This window comes from Protomyctophum bolini (genome assembly GCF_963924005.1).
Source record: "Protomyctophum bolini genome assembly, chromosome: 4".
In the NCBI taxonomy this organism is placed as follows: domain Eukaryota; kingdom Metazoa; phylum Chordata; class Actinopteri; order Myctophiformes; family Myctophidae; genus Protomyctophum; species Protomyctophum bolini.
In genome coordinates this window covers 43,683,043-43,704,409 of record NC_137865.1, presented here as the reverse complement: position 1 = coordinate 43,704,409, position 21,367 = coordinate 43,683,043, and the positions used below count along the sequence as shown (strand labels likewise).

The window sequence follows — 21,367 nt, the reverse complement described above, 5'->3', positions numbered from 1 at the left end:
GGCACAAACTCGGAAATACGTCACGAACGTGAGTGACCACTTACAAACCACTTACAAACTCCGCCTAGCTGGCGGGAAAGTGTCACATAGACAGTAGAGGGACGGTACGTCTGATACATGAATGAATGCTGCTGTTTGGCTTTTTTCTACTGTACTTTAGTTAGCAGTAGGCTACGTTAGTAACGAGTCCAGCTTCAAGGGTTTCCGCTTCCATCGTCATATGTCAGGAGGAGGACTATGGTTCAAATTGTTATACGGTAAGTAACTTAAGTGTGTCAAGAAATGTCGCTTTTGTTGTCATCTGTATTCTAAAAAATCACTTGACACATCCTGCAGCAGGACTCCTGTATTGGCATTTATCCTGGAGTTGGTATAAAGCCCCCAAATTCACCATCAGAATTACATCATCTACTAATATCTACTAGTATCATATGTCTAGTCTAATGTCTAGTCTAAAAAGTTTGCAATCATGTTCACTTCTATATTAAATAATGTCTTTTTAGTCTTGATCTAAATATAGTTGGACTTGGTAGGCTACTACTCAGTATAAAATGCCCAGGTGGTCCCCAGCTAAATGACAGAGAGGTGGTAACAAAATGGACCCTTATTAGATCTTTAACTCTTGAGAGCATAACATGAAACCAAATGGACTCTCAAGAGTTAAATTATTGTTAAAGGACTACTTCACCACTTTTCAACATACCTTCATATAATTGGTATTTGGTCCTCAATAATAATAATAATACATATATAAATGAATATAAAATGCCACCATTCTGTCTCATGGGAGGGCTGTGGGCAGTTCAGAAATCCACCAGTGACATCATCCAAGCTCTAAATAAATCAAAATTATTTATTTATTTTAAATCGTGTTTAAAAAAATCTGCTTAACCCACAGCCACTGCTGTCCTATGAGACACAGACTGAGTAGAAAAAAATGTGGTATTTTATCATGAAAATGTGTGAGGAGGGAGACCAATTATATGAAGATAAATTGAAAAGTGGTGAAGTGGTCCTTTAAATACCTGCATTAGGCTACTTCATTTACAAGAAGTCTACACAATTAGAGCATGTAAAACAATTGTCATTTTGATCAACGTTTGCCTGTTATCTCTCCTATCGTACCACACCAATACAGCCTGTTATCTCTGCTATCGTACCACATCAATACAGCTTGGAATTGTGGGCAGAATATTATCCAATGACAACAGAATATTCTTTAGTTTTGGATCTCATCAAACGGTGGTCTGTGGCTTAAATGCTGAATAAATAATGGGCCTTGATATGAAAAAGGTTGAAAACCACTGATCTAGGTTGATCCCATTGAATCCATGACGACTGAGTGAGTGAGTGTTGTGTCATCATTTATGATGAATTGAACTTGGTGGGCCCTATTGTACTGTAAACAAGTGTGATGGTGACTTTATGGCGTCGTCCACAGTTAACAGTTTTGTATTGAGTTGTGCCTGAAATGTACTGTAATTCTCCAATCTGTAAATAAATTCATCAATCAATGAATGTCCGTCCTTCCTTCCTTTTAGGGGGAGTGTGGACGGTAAGAGCCTGCCGGAGTGGCTCCTGGTGGAACTCCAGGGAGAGGTGGTGGCCAGAGAGGACTCTGGACTAGCTAGAAACGTCATGGGAGACATGCTCTATACCAAGGAGGTAATAAACACACCGCCTTCCTTATTCAGAGTAAAAGCGGCCATGTTTTCCCGGCACCCCAGAGCTCCTATTTTGAAGGAATCCCGGGGCTGATTGTGTTAATAGACGTATCGTAGGGGAAAAAGGTTTGGAACTACTAAAATACCCACATTAGAATTCTAGCTGCATTTTACTGTGGGAGACACTGGGAGGGGTAAGGAAAATGGAGAACAGGGGGTATCTATGAAACAATTCAAGGCCAACAAAACATGTATGTTGGGACAGGATTATAGGCTGATTCAGGACAGGGTACATGTGTTTTGGTGTGGCTTTCTCCTTTAAACCTCTCTTAAAGTAGCAGAAAACATAACTGAAATGAATTGGACGTAGTAGTGCTACATGACAGTGTATGCTAATATGTTCTTCACTCTGCTCTTCTCCCTCCACTAGGGGGTGCCAGTACTGATCGTGGGGCATCACATTCTGTACGGGAAGATAGTGAAACTGGAGAAACCCTACGCCGTCCTCAGTAAACATCCCGGCCACATGACGACGCACAACGCCCGGAGCAGCAATGACGACAACAACGAACCCATGGCCACGGAACAGCAGCAAGACTCTGCCTCCACTTCTTACTCCGTCACTGCCCTCGTCAAGAGGAAGCTCATATTTAAGACGCGACCCAAACCTATCATTACTAACGTACCCAAGAAGGTGTAGCGCGCCACAGTGTGGAGGCAGAAACAATTCAACGGACTGTGTGCATTTAAGAGTGTCGATAGGTTGGTATTAAGGTTTGTATTGCTGGCATAGCCCTGTCTGATCTTGTTGTGGTGTGCTGCAACAAATAGCATCTTCAGTATGTGACGCAATGGGCTGCCCTGTCCAAGCTGGAAATGCACAGTGATGTGGAGATTCCATGGTGGCGAGTGCAGGACATTGTCACTAGGTGGCAGCAGATTACCTTCCTACATGCCGAGGAGGGGATAGGATATCAAGAGCATGGATATTATGAAGCGTTCTCTCTCTAAAATAATCTGGTTACTCTGTTCCCATACTAATAGTGTCTTAAGATTTACTATTTTAGCCATTTAATAGTCCCCAAAGCACAATTACATCCCTGCCCAAAATATTGCTAATTTGTCAGCAGAGGTATTAAGATTATTTATAAAGTAATACTGTTCAACATGGCTATCCCCTTTTTGGAACAGAGCTCTGCATATATAGGATAATTGAATACAAAGTAGGAATAAGAAGGACATTGTCTTTATTCAGAAAGAAAACAACATACAGGCTTCCAATTACTGTAAATGTTGAAAATAATGATGCTTTAGGTACAAAACCACATTTCTTTAATTTCTTTCTAATGTGATACATTAATTTGTTTTGCCGTATCCTGTTGCTTGTTTTATCTGTGCAGTCTGCTGTGTGAAAGGAATGTACCTATTTTGGGAATATTGTAGAGCTGCACCTCATGACATTTGAACAGTCATTTTCTAAGATGTAAGTATTTACATACTCTCGTCTGTTTAAACTAGAACAGTGGTTTTCAACCTTTTTCATATCAAGACCCATTATTTTTTCGGGCATTTAAGCCACAGATGAGATTTGATTGATCAGATTTAGCCTCGCAGGCCCAAAACTTACGAATATATTTTGTTGTCGGATACGATTTTGCCCACAATTCCATGCTGTATTGATGTGGAACGATAGGAGAGATAACAGGCAAATGCTGATCAGAATGACAATTATTTTACATGCTGTGTAGACTTCTTGAAAACTATGTAGCCTAATGCAGGTATTTAACAATATTCTTACTCTTGAGAGCATAAAATTAAACCAAATTGTCCCCTCAAGAGATACAGATCTAATAAGGGTCCATTTTGTTACCAACTCCATTTAGCTGGGGACCACCTGGAACCCCCTCAAGGACCACTGGTGGTCCCCAGACCACTGGTTGAAAACCACTGAACTAGAATGGTTTGAGAATTGGCATCCAAACACTCTTGTAATGAACACTGAGCATAATATAACGTTAAACTACTACCATTATTTGTGTACAGATCCTCCAAGTTTGTGCTACAATTATAGGTAACCCCCAACCCCAGAATATGTTTCATATCTACAGTACACAAAATATATTACTTTTAGAATATTTCTGAAATGTAAACCTCATAGGTAAGCTACCAAAGCTTGGCTCAACAATTCTGTGACAAACAATATCTGAAATTAAATAAAACTTAAATATCCAAACCGGTATCGCGAGAGCATTTCCATTTAAGTCAGAGGCAATCACAGACCCTGACCCTGAAAATACTCTGTGAAATGCAGGTCTGCCCCATGCAGTCTCGCATCAGATTTGGTGTTATAAGGTGCTCGTTTTAACATGGCTATAATAGATGGACATGGATAGGAATCAAGCAAGCAGCTTGGGAAAACTCCACTTGGAACTGTGAGCGCGTCAGGAAAATAGTTCTCCCTTCTTTCTATTGAGTATTGATATGTTGCACTTCACTTATACCAGTGAACATTACGCTTGCTAACAGAAGCATTGCTTGCACACATTCATTTCATCACGAGCATAGCATACAATGGAATTGGATAAGGCCAGACTAGAACAGGCAGCTGTATGATTATAAATATTAACGTTTAGCTCAGTTCTCGAGAATTCTTTAGCGTTTTCTGCAGCGTATATTTACAGTAGTTATGCGAGTGTTTGATTAAGGGTGTTTCCCCTCTTTAAACCCTGCACCCATTATGACCATAGAAACCCCCACCCCCACTGCTGCACTGTGCTGACTGAAGGGAGTTATTCATTCAATTGCTGTGAAATCTCCCTTTCCACAGTGCTCACTGCTCAGGTTTACCTCCTCAATATACATTCACAAACACCTCACACATGTGTACCAGCACACAGTCAACATGTTTTTTAGTTTTTCTTTTAAATTCATGCCTTAAACCATTTTTGGAAAATTCAAGGGTACGGTATTTTTGAGTGCAACCACTCCAAGGAACAGCAATGTCCGTCCTAACCCATGTGACTATGAGTACCAGTAGGGGCAAAAGTGGCACTGTTGTGCCAGAAACAGAGAGAGATGGTGTTGCACTGTTGCCTGCTAATTACAGAGAGGGAGAGAGAGAGGCAGGGGGAGAGGGGAGTTGCACCACTCAGTTCACACGGGTGTGATTTTTCTCCTTCACATGACTTCATGCTGGTTTGAAGGAAGATACAGAAAAATCATGTGGTCTTTATTCAGGGATAATGAGCGGAAAATAATCCCTTATGCAGATCTACAAAGGCCAGATTTGCGGTTGTTTGTAGCCTACAAAATTAAAAACTGGGATAACTAACATCCAGTCAGTGATCACCGCATAAGGCAATCACGAATATAGAAAAGAAAAACGCTTTCCATTTCAGCACTACAAAGTGTATGTTCTTAGCAAAATGTATATATTGTACCGTTTCATAAAGATTCACGTCAGCTTAGAAAAGTGGATAAACCTTTATGTAGGGTTGCCTCCGACTGCATATCTGACGGTTTTAAGAGTTAAATTGGCAGTTTGAGTGTTGTCCGAGGATCTACAGTCAGTTGTTCACAAATGAGACTACAATGTCCAGTTGTCTCAATGTGTGGAATGAACAGGACAGGTACTGTGTTTACAGTGTTTCTGTATAATCTCCTGGGTTCTTCCTAATGCTTTGAAAACAGCATGTTGGGGCTTTAATGCCCGTGGCTAGTTAAGTTTGAGGATGCAGTTTTTTTTAGCTGCTCGTGTAGCAGAATCTGATTCACTGCCAAACCAAATGCTGCAAAGCAGAACAGTTGCTGCCAGAGGCCAACACATTATCATATACCTCCGGTGAACTCACTGACACCAGGGAAAAGGACCGATATTGAAGAACAGACGCCTCCATCAGCCTCAACATCTGCAGCACAAGACATCGTGTCTATTACAGTATATTGTAGATTTTTGACACAGGCATTTTTTCCACACTTGCTCCAACAGTTTCTTGAAAACGTATTTCTTTCACAATGAAGAACGGCGGAATAAATTACAAATATAAACAAGTTATTATTAACTTGGGAAAAGGACATGTGTGGGAAGAAACAGGGAAGTCACTTGGTAATGGATAGTTCTCTATTTGGTATGAATGGGACAATTGTGTCCCCAAAAAAAAAGAAAGAATTCATAATGAATAATGAAAAGCCCCATCTCTGTGTCTAGAGATGGAAATCTTCCATCACATTTGTAACACAACGTCCACTGTTTGGTCGACTATCAGAAAGACTAACTAACTAACTCGGTAAACAAACATTTCTCTTTTGTGTCTTTGTTTGCATGTTCAAGTATCAACTCAGAGGGCCCTGCTTGAAATAAAATGTATTACATATATATTCTAGCACAACGGTGGAAACATCCACAGACAAAAATAAGTTTCAATGTAGACACTTATACTACGATATGCTCAAGCTTGATAAAACAAAATGGGAGTCAAATGGAAAAGTGTTACACATCCGTACAACAGGCCATTTAAGACCGGAACCGCCGGCTGAAATGTGAATAGAATCACATATGTTTTTTAAATTATGCAAAACTTTAATTAAAAAGTTACAATACATTGCTAAAGCCATTGCTGTGAAAGAGGCCACATTACTAGAAAATGTAAAGGCAGGGTTTCTAAAAAATGTTCTCGCTCTCACTTCAGAAGGTTTCTCTTTGGTCATCAGTCTTACCAGTGTAAATTAAGGAGTGAATGAACAATGTAAAAGGACACAAATATCCTAAGTTATACAACCGTGTCCAGCAATGGACATTTCAGGCGTTGTAGAAACATGATTTGGCACCTTCACAATCTATATAAAAGTGCCTGTAGAAAAATACAAAGCGTGATTTGTCACAGACAGGTTCCTGTGCTGTATGTTGAATTGATAATGAGACTGTGACCTCATTAGTTCCTCTTTTTTTTGTTGTCCCAGCACCAAAAATATAACTGTATGTTATACCGTTGTGTGTAGAAATGTTAGATTGTCTATATTGATAAATGATAACTGCGTTACAAAAATACAACTGTTGGAGGTGATTGTGCCATTTTGTGGCCAATGACAAATACGTGGGTAAATGTCTCGGAACATGATCGAGTCTCATCTGGAGCCTGGAGCATAATTTATCGCCGTGGCTCGCTGAGAATGACAGATTTTCAAAAGATATTTTTGTATGATACACGTCGTGTTTTCTAAGTTAAAAATAAGTTATTAACAGGGTCGCATGACACAGTACAGTATATATTAGGCTCATAACCGTTCAAGCTATCGCAGTCTCGTCGTGACAAAGTCAGTCTGCCTTTTTACATTCAACTGCTCTCTAAGTTTGACGGCGTAACAGTTTCACATTCTTTTCAAAGCTGGTTTATTGGAAACTTCCCTAGAGTCCCTTTCCTTAGGCTGGATCCATTCCATTTAGTGACGTTGTTTGTCAGTTATAGTACGCTCTCTCACAAGCCAGTTGTATCTCCTTATCTTCGTAATTCAGAGAGGAATAATGACAGTAAAGCACTCGTATCAGCACAGGTAACCTACGGAGACACTGTAGTACTACTGCAGGTCCAATTGAGGCCGGCGTGTCCGTTAGCTCACTTTGGTGTGATGTGTGCTTTATATTTTTACGAGAAGCCCAATACCAACACTGCTCTGCTGTAGTCTATTTTGTCACAGTTTGCACAGCTAACCTGTACCCATACTGTACTGCACTGTCCTTCTGAGAGTACTAGTTCCAGTAGCACAGGTGCACGAACAGGCCAGTACTGTGTTGCCCGACGCAGTTCACTTTGGTTTTTCCCTTGTGAAGCACCCGTGTGACGTAAGAAAGGAGACCATGTACTTCTTCCGATCGTCTCAGAGTTAAGTCGGACAAAATATTGCTTCTCATATACTGTAGGATCAGATAGCCGTACTTTTTTTCTTTTAGCACCATTGATAAAGACATGATAAAGGCATGTGGAGTGTTGCTGGATAATGGGACCAGTGGCTGTAGCTATCAGTTCACAGGGCCAGCAGAACCCCTATTAGAATGACACCGTCTTGCTGCTACCTACGCCTCTGCGTACGGAAGGTGATACTGCTCCTCTCTCTTGTTGCAGCGCTTGGCTACGATGGCCAGGTAGAGCACCAGCAGGATGACCCAGTAGCAAGCGTAGAGTATCGTCCCCGCTATCAGCAGCGCCTTCTCCGTCTCGTTGAAGGGCTCCTGCGTCTCGCAGTAGATGGTGTAGGCCACGCCCCCGAGCAGCACGATCACCCACACGGTGACGGGCACGGCGCCGATGAAGTTCACCACGATCTTCCTCCGGCCCGACGTGCCCCAGCCGGCCTTGTTGATGGTGAGCAGGGCGAAGATCTTGGCGGGCAGGAGGCTGGACATGTAGAGGAGGGAGTAGAGCGACATGAAGATCATCACCAGGCTGCCGCGGAGGAAGCAGGCGTACGTGGCCTTCACCATGCCCACCAGCTGCACCGTCAGCAGGAACAGCAGGATGTTCCACAGCCGGCCGCGGTAGAACAGGTGGATCACGGTGGCCACCAGGAAGAACGGGAAGAAGCCCGTGACCACGGACTCGTAGGTCATCCAGAGGCTGTGCTTGTGGAACCACAGAGCGTTGTAGAGCCACTCGCGGAAGTACGACTTGCTCCAGCGCGTCTGCTGGTTGAGCCAGCGCAGGTAGCGCGTGGGCGTCTCTGTCTGGCACTGCGCGCGCGCCGTGAACTTGGTCTTGAAGCCGTAGCTCAGCACGCGGTTGGTGAGGTGGCGGTCGTCGCCGAAGCTGCACTTGGAGCCCAGGAAGGTCTGGTGGTACCACGGCTCCAGGAAGCGCTGCAGCAGGGTGTTGCGGTACATCCCCAGCGGGCCGCTGATGCACTGGACGCAGCCGAAGTACGACTGACACGCCCGCTCGATGTTGAAGGCCATCCAGTAGCGAACGCTGCTCAGGAACGAGATCCACGAGTCGTACTTGTTGAGGATCTGGAGGAGGGGAGAGGAGAGGAGAAGAAGTAGAACAACATGGAAGAGACCAGAAGGAAGAAGAGAAGAGAAATAATCATTTTTAGCCATCTCTATAATCATGAGGCGCACAAGGCATATACAGTATAGTGTGACACAAATACACAATCAATGCGATATAAACACAGTACCTGAACATCTCCACCAACCCCTCCAACCATGGTATCTTCCTCTAAGATCTTCAGCATCTCTATGGTACATGCTGGGTCCAGAACCGTGTCTGAGTCACACACCTGGAAGAGAACCATGGCACGCAGTGAGTGAGGGGATGCATCTGACCTGCATGGGGCTGCATGAGGCTGCAGGTGTTTCAGTGTGTTTTCGTTACGTTATTACTCAAGTGCAGAAAATAAATGAGAGGCTGTTGACAGCTGCACCCAGCTGGTTATAGTTTATTGAAATGACACACCACAGGGTCAGCAACTCTTGTGACCTTTGACCTGCACACACCAAGGACACAGGAGGATGCACCAGTGGGTTGGTATAGGACTATACAGTAGGTGATGTGGTTGCCATGGAGATGTGCACTGTGATTTCCCAGTACAGTAAATGCCAGCAAGGTGTGCAAAAAGGGACACAGTGCACAACTGAATTTAAACACTGAATTCAACACTGTCTTAACCGGCCACGCATGTCGGGAGCCACAGGTGAGTCTTAACCGGCCACGCATGTATAGAGCCACGGCCCCACGGGTGAGTCTTAACCGGCCACGCATGTATAGAGCCACGGCCACACGGGTGAGTCTTAACCGGCCATGCATGTGTCTTAACTGGCCACCCATGTCGGGAGCCACAGGTGAGTCTTAACCGGCCACACAGTCTTAACTGGCTATGCAAGTCGGACTGTTGCATGTTGGACTGTTAGTACGTCCGACCAATGTACAGTATGTGACCTGCTAAGGCTATCCAACGTACAAATTTTCTCCTGAGAGTAGGGATTCTGTGGGTAATGGGCTACAGAATGGAATATAAAATAATGTTGATCCGAAATTGTCTTTGTCCAAATACATTTTAACATAATTTATGCATCTAAACTAGCTTCCTACGCAGGGCATATGTTTATGAGTCATCAGTACACGAGTAGTGAAGATAAAAAAAATCAGCATTGCAGTGCCGAGTAAATGCAGGCCATCTGGCCATGTGCCAAAACCTTTATAGGAGCAATTAAGGCTACCCAGAGGATAAAACAATAATTTATGATAGTGTTATCGGAGAAAAATTGTAAAAATTGTTATCCCACAATTTCGTAACTAATTTTTTCACCTGGTGCCAATTGCCTAAGCTTTAAGCCTGGGCGCTACTCTCCCTCTGCCAACCTGGGGAGAGCCCCAAACTGAGCTCATGCTTCCTTCAATGCATGAGGAGTGAGCAGGCCGATTCTTATCACCTGACAGGGGGGGGGGAGTTCCCACAGTAGGTTGTAGTGTGTGGAACGAACATGTTATTTCCAACCAGTTACTTTCCCCTCCATCAGGCGTCCCCGGCTGGGCAGGGGGAGGCAGTATAGAGACCAGATGAATACTGTATTGTAGGGGACATGGGGAGAACATGCAAACTCCACACAGAAATGCCCTTTTGCCAACCCCACCTAGGGTGGTATGGGTGTTGATGATGCGGCATGCTTTATCATACTTAAAGGGCCACTTCACCACTTTTCAACCTGTCTTCATATACTAGGTCCTCACTAATAATCATGATAAAATGGCACTATTTGTTTCTACTCAGTCTGTGTCTCATAGGAGGGCTGTGGGCAGTTCAGAAACCCGTCCACCAGTGACATCATCGATGGGGAATCCAAGCTAATAGAAAAGTTGCAATGCGAAAATGGAAGCCATCGTTCTCACGGTAATACAAATCTAAACCTTTTTGTAAAAAAATATCGTTTAAAAAATAATCTGCCTAACAATGATGTCACTGGAACACCAGAACACTTAATTAAAGTGTTCTGATTGAGCAGAACACTTAATTTAATTTAATACATTTTTGTTTTGTTAAATTATATCTTCTCTTCTCTAATCATTCATGTCTTACTTAGATTACTTAGAAGTATTTTAATTTATATTTTGTGTTTTCTTTTGTATTGTTGTCATTCTGTGTGCTCTCACCTGAATATAGTCCACGGTGTCTCCCAGGGCCTTGAAGGCGGTGTACATCACCTCCCTCTTGCCGCCCCACTCCTGCATGACGCAGGAGTAGCGACACGTCCTGACCAGACGGGCCACGCGGGACGCCTCCTCCATGTGCACCGTGGCCCGTCCTCCCAGGAGACAGGCGCCGCCGCTGCCGTCGTTGTGGAAGTTCCCCTTCCACACCACGCTGCCCGCCTGCTCCGCCCCGCCCATCACCTGCACGCCGGCCATTTGGACAGAGCAAGAATTTAGATTTCGTTTTAGTCGTAGTCTTTTGAATAGAGCATGTGACATTATCATCATACCCGGAAGTTATGCGGGAACGCCTACTGAGTGGCAAAAAAAACAACTACTTTCAAACAGAAAAGTCTGATTGCATTAAACAATGTTAAACTCACTTTGACACATGATTTGCCACTCACTTTATGCATATGTTAGTTAGTTAGTTAGTTAGTTTACCGGTAGTTAGTTTATTTATCTCAGTCATGTTTAAACAATGCAGTTGAACATACAGAGGGTTACAAAGTTACAGTTGACTGAAAAGGTTTGGGCTGAAGCAGAAGCTTATTATGCCCACCTTATTTACCCTATACATTTTCATCTAGGGGGGAGACACTATCTGCCCACCAAGTTTACCCTATACATTTTCATCTAGTCACATTGTAGTCATCTCAAATGTCGACTAATGTCATGAGGTTTTAGTCAACATGTGGTGTTGATTTAGTCTGCTAATATATATTTTGGCACTTGGTTGCATGTTGAAAATAGCAGCTGCTATTTTCAGCATGCAACCAGGCATACAATTACTTGTCTTTTTAGTTCTGCTGGATCTCTTCTCCACTAGTCCCTCTCCCTATTACATTTTTGTCTAGTTTTTGTTTTGTCGACAAAATCGTCAACATAATCTCAGTTCTAGTCATCGTAGCGTAGTTTATATTATTTAGTTTTCACATAGTTTCCGTCTGTGAATAAATGATAGCCGAAATTCGTCCTAGTTTCAGTCGACGACATCAACACCAGCCTCATCATCACCTCCTGGAATATGTCCATCATGTAGCGGTCCTCAGGCCGGTTCCCGTCCACCACCAGCACCACCTTCAGGCCAGGGAAGGAAATGCGCCGCACGCTGCGCAAGCACTTCCTCAGGTAGTCCGGGTCCTCCTGTGGAAGCAGGGATGATTTGGACAGAAAAATGTATGATTTAGTCTTAGTCCATAGTCTTTTGAATACAGTTTTAGTCTAGTTTTAGTCGATCTATTATACGATCTAGTCGACTAAATCTACAGTTGATTGAGTCGACAAACAAAAACTTTTGGCGGGCCTCGATGGCGTCGTAATGGATGATTTTACATTTACTTGCATGCTGATAGTAGCCGATTTAGTAGTAGTAATAATAGATCTACTATTTTCAGAGCGTAACCAAACCTTCTAAAATGACTATGTAGGCCTATTTTAGTTCTACTGGATCTCTTCTCCACTAGTCCGTCCCTTAAGCCCTGCAAATTGTCCACATTTTTATCAGCTTGCAGAGCTGATCAATGATTTTCATGATTTTCCTTTACGGCCAATGGGACACTAAGGGCAGATTCACACTATGGTCCCGGGTGCGCCCGGATGTGAATCTGCACATTTCATCTCAGTCGATGAAATCAACAGTAGCCTGGGCACCATTTCATTTAGGGTATATGATCCTACCCGGAGCGGATGATATCGTTTTTACGTCATGTTGTAGTATTGTTTTGTAGTCGACAGGCAGGAACAACAGGCGGCAACTTCCTTTTCCCTCAAACCGATTTCTCTCAATAAAAGCTACAGGCTACGAGAGCTTTTATTGAGAGGGAAAAGGAAGTTGCCGCCGCCTGTTGTTCCTGCCTGTCGACTACAAAACAATACTACAACATGACGTAACGATATCATCCGCTCCCGACAGGATCATACAGACTTTTGAAACGGAGACCAGGCTTTCCTTGGAGATGGTGGAAAGCCTGGTGAGGCGAGGTTACCTATACAGTACCTGGAAGGCGGCGATGCAGAGCGCCACAGAGCGGCGCAGGTGCTGCGGCCGGCACGGGCTCCTCATGCGCCGGTGCTCCAGGAAGGCAAACAGGCTCTGGAGGAAGAGGTGGAGGGAGAGGAAGGCTCCGTACAGGCCGAAGGACAGGTGGTGCTGCTCCGTGTGGATGAACTGGTAGCCTGCAGGAAACAATGACCATGACGGCCAGCAGTGAGCAGTGGTGGAAAAACTACTGTTTTACTTTAGTAAAAGTATTCTGGAATTTAACATTTACTTGAGTAAAAGCTAAAAAGTATTGGTATAAAAATGTACTTAAATTTCCAAACGTCAAAAGTATTCATTATGCAGAATGACACATTTCACACGTTTTCAAATGTAAAAAAAAAAGAAATACAAATATCCTTGAAATGCGATGAGCTTGTAGATCTGCTATTTTCAAATGGACGAAATATATAAGGGCTGAAGTGGGTAATGTATGTTTTGTAATAATAATGATAAGCTACAACGTAACTAGTAACTAGTGCACGGTGGCACAGTTGGGGCGCCTGATGGAGGGGAAAATAACTGGTTGGAATAACGTGTTCCTTCCACGCACTACGTCCAACCAGGGAAACTCTCCCCTGTCAGGTGTAAAGGAGCAACTTGGACACTCAGGCATGAAGGAAGCATGAGTTCAAGTCGGTTGCTCTCCCCATGCCCCCCATATATGGGGACAAGGTTGGCGGAGGGTGTGTAGAGTCCAGGATCACATTGATTTTACTGCCTGTCGTGTCGTGTTGCTTTTATTTTGAGCCCTTACATGTATGTTGTTCTATGGACCCAAGTCCACTAACAGAGATTGAATTGAATTGAGTACCATGTTTGTCTGCACGCATGACATGTTATTCTAACTAAGACACGGTTCTATTCACCTGTCACGTAGGCCAGCAGGATGGTAAAGAGGTAAAGGTTCTATTCACCTGTCACTCTAACTAAGACACGGTTCTATTCACCTGTCACGTAGGCCAGCAGGATGGTAAGGAGAACCACTAACTAAGAGGACCACTAACTAAGAGGACCACTAACTAAGACATGATTCTATTCACCTGTAACGTAGGCCAGCAGGATGGTAAGGAGAACATGATTCTATTCACCTGTCACTCTAACTAAGACACGGTTCTATTCACCTGTCACGTAGGCCAGCAGGATGGTAAGGAGAACCACTAACTAAGAGGACCACTAACTAAGAGGACCACTAACTAAGACATGATTCTATTCACCTGTCACGTAGGCCAGCAGGATGGTAAGGAGAACCACTAACTAAGAGGACCACTAACTAAGAGGACCACTAACTAAGACATGATTCTATTCACCTGTAACGTAGGCCAGCAGGATGGTAAGGAGAACATGATTCTATTCACCTGTCACTCTAACTAAGACACGGTTCTATTCACCTGTCACGTAGGCCAGCAGGATGGTAAGGAGAACCACTAACTAAGAGGACCACTAACTAAGAGGACCACTAACTAAGACATGATTCTATTCACCTGTAACGTAGGCCAGCAGGATGGTAAGGAGAACATGATTCTATTCACCTGTCACTCTAACTAAGACACGGTTCTATTCACCTGTCACGTAGGCCAGCAGGATGGTAAGGAGAACCACTAACTAAGAGGACCACTAACTAAGAGGACCACTAACTAAGACATGATTCTATTCACCTGTAACGTAGGCCAGCAGGATGGTAAGGAGAACATGATTCTATTCACCTGTCACTCTAACTAAGACACGGTTCTATTCACCTGTCACGTAGGCCAGCAGGATGGTAAAGAGAACCACCGCCGCGAAGGTGGTGGTGATCACGATGTTCAGAGCATTCTTGCAGCGAGAGGGCATCTGGGGGGGGGGGGGGGGGGGTGTTGATGGGTGCAGAATGTGAGAAGATGAAACGTTAAATAAGATGGTAGAAAGTATAGAGAATGCATGATAATGAGAGAGAGAGAGAGAGAGAGAGAGAGAGTGTGTGTGTTGAAGAGAGAGAAGACATTCACAATAAATGTGACCAGTTGATGTTTTGCACAAAATGCATTTGAATACCAGTGACGGACACACACACACACACACACACACACACACCCCTAGTGGTCGACACAGCTCTCCTGTAATTGGTACTTGGGGCAGGTGAGTACTCTGTACAGCAACTAACATCATAACATGAGTGACATTCTTGAGCCACCAACACAAACAGGCTACACATGGCAGGTGAGAACACATGCATGACCTCAGAAGCTTGTGGAATTTCCCAAATGCCCGCCCATAGAGGGCTTTCTCTTAAGGAAAGTGTCATTTCCTGGCTTTTCTGTAAACCCATTCATGAACAAGCACTCGGCTGAGTGAAAACATAACCATTAAACGGTTGGTTGGGTGACATCATGGTACCTGGTTGTAGACAGACGGAAAGCTGCATCGAGAAAAGTGGACGTGAGCACTATGCAGAATAATACTGTATTGGAACCAATACACAATTCACCACCATAGGATATACGTAGGCAGGTGCTCCGATTTGACCCAGATTTATTTCTATTCTATTGGACTTCCTTCTACTACAGGCTAAAAAACCGGCATCAGCAGCTTTTCATCGTTACTACTCTGTCCTGACCTCACCCATTCCCTCTCCTTATTCTCGCACCCGTCTGCCTTATATCTCCATCTCGCTCCCATCTTCTCTCGCTCGCTCCAGGTTAATAGCTCTAATTAAAGGGCGGGCCTGGCTTGGCCAGCACTTGAGACCAGTTAGGAATGGGGGGCAGGGGGTGAACAATCATGTCCTTTCATTCATGAAATTACCCGCCGGTGCACCCCCCCGCCTAGCCCTCCCCGCCAGCGTGAGAGACAGACCTCATTCAGCGCTGCTGCTCATATCATCATAACATTGGGCTCTATGGCACTCTCGTCTCTGGCACAGATAGAATAGAATGGATGTACAGGTTTACATCTTGGCACGGTGTCACACACACTAGGCTACTGGAGCCACGCATGCAGTCTCAGAGACAAACGAGACCCAGGGTAATTGTCTAGCATTTCGAAAGCGTCGACAGAAAAAGGGGAATTTTTCTCAATCGTAGACTTGGAAAAAAGTGTGATCTCTACAATTTTGTTATTGTATTTTTCCATTCAAGCAACACGATCATTTGGAGTCTATAAAAAAAAACGAAGCTTAGAGGCCAAGCAAAGCTCCTATCAAACGTTCTGCATAAACGGAACCGTGCAAATCAATCCAGATTTATATTCCACCACATTGCATATTCCACCGTGAACATTATTATTATGCTGCATGTGCATCATTTCAATTAGTGACCGACAACAGAATAAACGCCCTTTCCCTTCTGAGGGCCGTAGAGGCGAGGGCCGCGCGGCAAGCAGCCTGCTCTATGATCTGTGGGGTGGGTGTGTGTGTGTGTGTGTGTGTGTGTGTGTGTGTGGGGGGGGGTTCTTGCTCTGTGATCTGGGGGGTTGGGGGGGTTCTAACAGCAGGTTCAGAGAGCGTGGCCGGGACACCCCGGGGGCACCTGGGAGATAACGAGCACACAGCGGCGTGCACTGTGGTGTGATTAGAGGGTCACAGTAGCCAGCGGGGGTTGTTGGCGGGCCAACGGGCTATGGGGATGGCTTGGGGGAATGTGGGAAGAAAGACGGCAGCAATAATTATCCACAAGGTACTCCGTACTCTAGTCCGTCCAGGCTAGCTACCGTACGTCTAGGCTAGGTTGAGCATCAAAGTGTAAACTAGGCTTTGCTGTTGGTCAAGTTAACGGGTGTTAAAAGGGGCCTGAGAAAGAGTTCAATATTTTGAATTGACTTCCCCTTGAGGGAAAGTCTTCTCTCATGTTCATGAAAGTTATTGATTGGTAAGAGTAAGAGTGAAATAAGAGTGGGTGGCCTTACAAGCCAATAGCCAATATCTTGCTGAGTGGGCATTTTGTCGCTCTGCACTACAGCAATTAGCCACAAAGCATGGCTAAACCAAGTCATGCACTGTGTTTTACAGCCTGCATATTATACTGTATAAAAAATAGAAATTGTACTGGAAAACAGAAAAACAGAGTATAAAATGTAGTGCCAGTTGCCAGAATATTCTGGCAAGCCACCGCCAAAGCTTCCCTTTGAAAACAAAATGAAATACCACATTTCATCTTCAAAATTATGTCATCACCTTGGCTATCACAAGAATGTCGAAGAATGTCAACTGTCTGAAGTCACTTTGGTGGTGAGACACATGGTCTAAATGTCACATCTTGTTTCGGCAGAAGCACGAAGTGGTTATCAACAGAACTTATAGTTGGCTATATACACATACAGCATAGCATCACCAAGATCTCCTCTTGTGCATTAGAATAAACTACCAGTACCAACATACCATAATCTGGTAGTGCTGTGTGGCAGCTCAATAACTAAAAAACATCGCATGGATGCACCTGGGACGTATCCTCAGTGAAGTATCCTGAGGTCAACGGGGTTTCGGGTCTCTCAACATCATACCCCTCACTCAGGCGACCCAGCCGGGAGTGATCAAGTCCCGACTTACGTCCCAGTAGCTACCCTCGATCAGACCCACTAGGGCAAAACCAGGGGCACACAATCCGTTGGAACTACTCCAGAACTACTCTGCCAGGGCTGGGAGGTACACTTCTGGCGCACAATCAGTCCACAATGTCGGCATCATGTGTAGTCCATCCACACGTTATCCTGATGTTTAGGATGTTTAGGATATCGGTCCGGGAGAACCAAGTCAGCATTTCACAAACAGCCGTCATGCAAGACAAGACCATGACCAATCACTCCCAAGCCAGCCATGTTTCAGTTAAACATTTCAGTTTATAATCCAAGCAGAGAGGAAAGGCAGACTCTCCCACCACGGGGCTCCAGTGCAGGACGGTGAAGCATTCAGGGACACAGATTATTGCATCCCAAAAGGACGGAGTTCCCATGGGCGTATATGGGCTGTAGATCAGCTGTTCTGTCCCCTAGGTGGGGTGGCTTAAATCCTCCAGATCAGCTGACTGCAGGACTCTGAGCTCAGGTGAGGCTGCAGGGAGGTGGGTCGCTGCACCGTCCGGTACGGCAGGCTGAATGAACAACTTGGCCGTGGGACAAGGCCAGCCAGCCAGGAGAAAGGGGAGAGGGAACTGGGTGGGAGGGATGGGAGACAGATGAGGGACGGTGGAAGCTGCGAGAGAGAAAAGACTAGAGAGAGAGACGATTCAGATGAAAGCAAGAAAGGGGTGGAAGGGAAGATGCGAAGAGAAGACAGTGATGTTAAAGGGGAGAAAGGTCCAAGGAGAATGAGAGGGCAGGAGGAATACAGGTAGAGTAGAGACATATTAGACTAATTAGAGGTTTGAAAAGGGAGGGAGGGAGTATACGACAACGTGTATGATAAGTAAGAGAAGTGGAGTGATGGGGAGATGGGGAAAATGAAACCAAATGGACCCTTACAGAGTTTGATAATCAAATAATCAAACTTAAGAGATTGATTATTGTTAAACCACTGCATTACTTAATTCAAAAGATTAGAGAATGCAGAAAACATAGTTATGTTGATCAACGTTTGCCTGTTATGGTACCACATCAATACAGTATGAAGTTGCACAAAATCTCACACAACAATAACACAATATTTTTTTTGTTTTGGGTCTGAGAGGCTAAATCTCACCAAATGGTGGTCCATGGCTCAAATGCCCAATAAATAATGGGCCTTGATATTAAAAAAAGGTTGAAAACCACAGAGGTAAAGACCGAGGAGCAGAAGTGTACAGTACATGCAAGAAATGGCAGACCAAGTGATTGATTTGGTGAAGTGAAGAGAATCGGGGTAACATCAGGTAAAAGAGTTCTTTATGACCATAGTAGGCTAATAGCCCTCCACTTCAACTCCAAACCACGACCATCGAGTAATCATTCACCGCCCAACAGCCTCTCTCCGGCTGCGCTAATGTGAGTCATGACATGTTCAATGAGATGACTCAGAGTCAAAGCCCAGGAGAGCTGCAGAGATGGCAGCTTTCTCAGTCAAAGTCAATGGAGCAGAACTGCTCTCTGTTTAACAGAGAGAGAGAGCAGTTTAAAAAAATGACACTTTAAAACGAGCTGCTCTTGTTAGTACTGTTCAAGCTCCACAGACTCCATGGCACTGAACAGCTGGGACACCAAAATCACGCTGTGTCCGGGTTCATGTTAATTTCCGAAGATAATATCCTCAGAAAGTCTTGTACTACACTGTACTGTTTTTGTATATGATGACAGGGAGCAACGTCTGACTGAAATAAGGTCAGTATAAAGAGATGTGGCGTGAAACAGATCCGACAGTTTGCCACAAGAGGGCTCCCTTATTGCCTCAATTCATGGATATTATACTGAATGTTACAACAATATTGCAGACCTCATTATGTAGGAAGTGATGCAGCTGGGAAAATTCTAATTTAAACACGTCTTACAGTATAAGTGGAGGGAGCGACAGCACAGGGGGTGCAAGGAAGGATCCTTTACGAAAATTATATACAGTAAATATACTGTATATTACACATTTTCTGATTTAGCAGAAAATGTTAACATTTAGCAGCTCCTGGGACTGAAATCAGACATTGCTGAGCACCAGCCTATACTGTTACAACAGCAGTATTTAATAAATCATATAAAAACAAACCAAGCCATGTGTATATAATAATATTATATACAGTATATAATCCATCTACAGTATTCACACCCAGGCCTCACTGCCTCCTGATCAGATCAAGGTATATGAATGAAGACGCTCTGCCTTCCACAGTCTGTCAGATCACAATAAATCCCTGTACAAAAGGCCACCAGACTAGGCCAGCCCAGCCCAGAGGCATGCAGCCCTGGAGACGATGGCGGACATGCCGTGGAAAGTCAAACAGGCTGACGTTTTCTTTGGCCGAAGCCTCAAGACATCATCAAAAGGAACTTGGAGGTGTGTGTCGCAGTCTGTCTGCTAACGGTCAGTGTCTGCCTGCCTTGAGGAGGGAAAAAAAGCGACCACGTGGAGCATATGCCAGAAGGCATGCACATGCGCAACCATGCACTCACACAAGCATGCATTTCGCGCGCACACACGCACACACACACACACACACACACACACACACACACACACACACACACACACACACACACACACACACACACACACACACACACACACACACACACACACACACACACACACAGTGACGAGAATGGATACACTGACATAGATATACGTGTACTGTATGCACAAATGAATGCCTTTATTTCCTTTCAATCATTACTAATACATAGTTTACATTTACACCCAAATCCCACGCTTTCATCTTAGCTATCATAAGGTAAAACAGAAAGGCTGTTGCAGACATCCTTAGCGCTCTGCTTTAAAGTCATTAATAATTCTCACTCACACACACACACAGGTTCAGGCAGGGACAAAAATGAGAATCATTCCACCTCACATCCTATTCACATTTGCCACATGTACACCGACGGGCACACTGGCTCTCTGTCCCACAATTTACAAATTTTTCTTAGCCTTGCTTTTTCAGTCATTGATTTTTAAAACTTTCCATCTTCTCTCTCTCTCTCTCTCTGACACACACACACACACACACACACACACACACAGTCACACACACACACACACACACACACAGTCACACACACACACACACACACACACACACACACACACACACACACACACACACACACACACACACACCTTTGTTTAAGAAGCACTGTCTCCTTACCATCCTGATCCTGTGGAGCCCTCCGTCTCCCCCTCAGGAGTCCCCCAGATCTGCGTCCGTGGGTCCGTGGGTGGGTCCGTCCGTACGTCCGTCCCTCTCCGTCCAGCTGTGTGTCCGTCCGTCAACCTGGCGTCCGACCCACTCCAGTCCACTCCACAGCACAGCGGCGTCCTTGTTCTGCCATCCCCCTCCCTCCCCTCTCACACTACATCTTTATTCCCGGCTTGCTTGCTTAATTCAGGAGATCCCTCTCGGTCTGCAAGATTCAGCGACGGCGGCTGAACCAACTTACCCGCCCTCCTCCTCCTCCTCCTCCTCCTCGTCCCCCCCTATACTCCTCCACTCCTCAGATTCCACCGGCCTGCCCCCACTTCTCTCCTCCCTCTCTCTCTCCCTCCCTCCGTCTAGTCCCTCTATCTCCCGGGGCTGTCCGAGGGCATGTACCCCCTCCCCTTCCCCTCCCCTCCCCTCCACACCACTTCAACCTGTCGTCCTCAGCCAGCTACTGATGCTGTAGCGGGCCGGCGGTTATGTGGGAGAGCGGAGCGGCGGGGCAGATGTTCCCGGTCCCTGCCTTGTCGGGTCGTCTGTGGTTCCGTCCCCTGGGCTGTGGAGTCCATGCCGGCTCTGGGCTCCCATAGATCCCACCGGGCTCAACCAGGCCCGGGAAGCCCCGGAGCAAAAAAAAAAAAGAGAGAAAAGAAAAGGTGAAGGTCGAAAGGCCAAACGTCTGTCTCGGCCACG

The 21,367-nt window shown here is 44.9% G+C and overlaps 2 protein-coding genes across 2 annotated transcripts; one reads left to right on the top strand and one right to left on the bottom strand.

Annotated features, from left to right (window-relative positions):
* The first annotated feature begins 114 nt into the window (after window positions 1-114).
* chtf8 (CTF8, chromosome transmission fidelity factor 8 homolog) lies at window positions 115-2,385 on the top strand. Its single transcript, XM_080761085.1, has 3 exons — window positions 115-257; window positions 1,542-1,665; window positions 2,095-2,385. The coding sequence occupies exons 1-3, from the start codon at window positions 238-240 to the stop codon at window positions 2,362-2,364; spliced, it is 414 nt and encodes a 137-aa protein (XP_080617211.1). The 5' UTR covers window positions 115-237; the 3' UTR covers window positions 2,365-2,385.
* Window positions 2,386-7,719: 5,334 nt separating this feature from the next.
* On the bottom strand, window positions 7,720-20,840 carry has3 (hyaluronan synthase 3). The gene is made up of 7 exons (XM_080761084.1): window positions 20,624-20,840; window positions 14,627-14,720; window positions 12,846-13,024; window positions 11,864-11,992; window positions 10,808-11,047; window positions 8,835-8,936; window positions 7,720-8,664 (listed from the first exon to the last, which is right to left on the bottom strand). The coding sequence occupies exons 1-7, from the start codon at window positions 20,624-20,626 to the stop codon at window positions 7,735-7,737; spliced, it is 1,677 nt and encodes a 558-aa protein (XP_080617210.1). The 5' UTR covers window positions 20,627-20,840; the 3' UTR covers window positions 7,720-7,734.
* Between the last annotated feature and the right edge of the window lie 527 nt (window positions 20,841-21,367).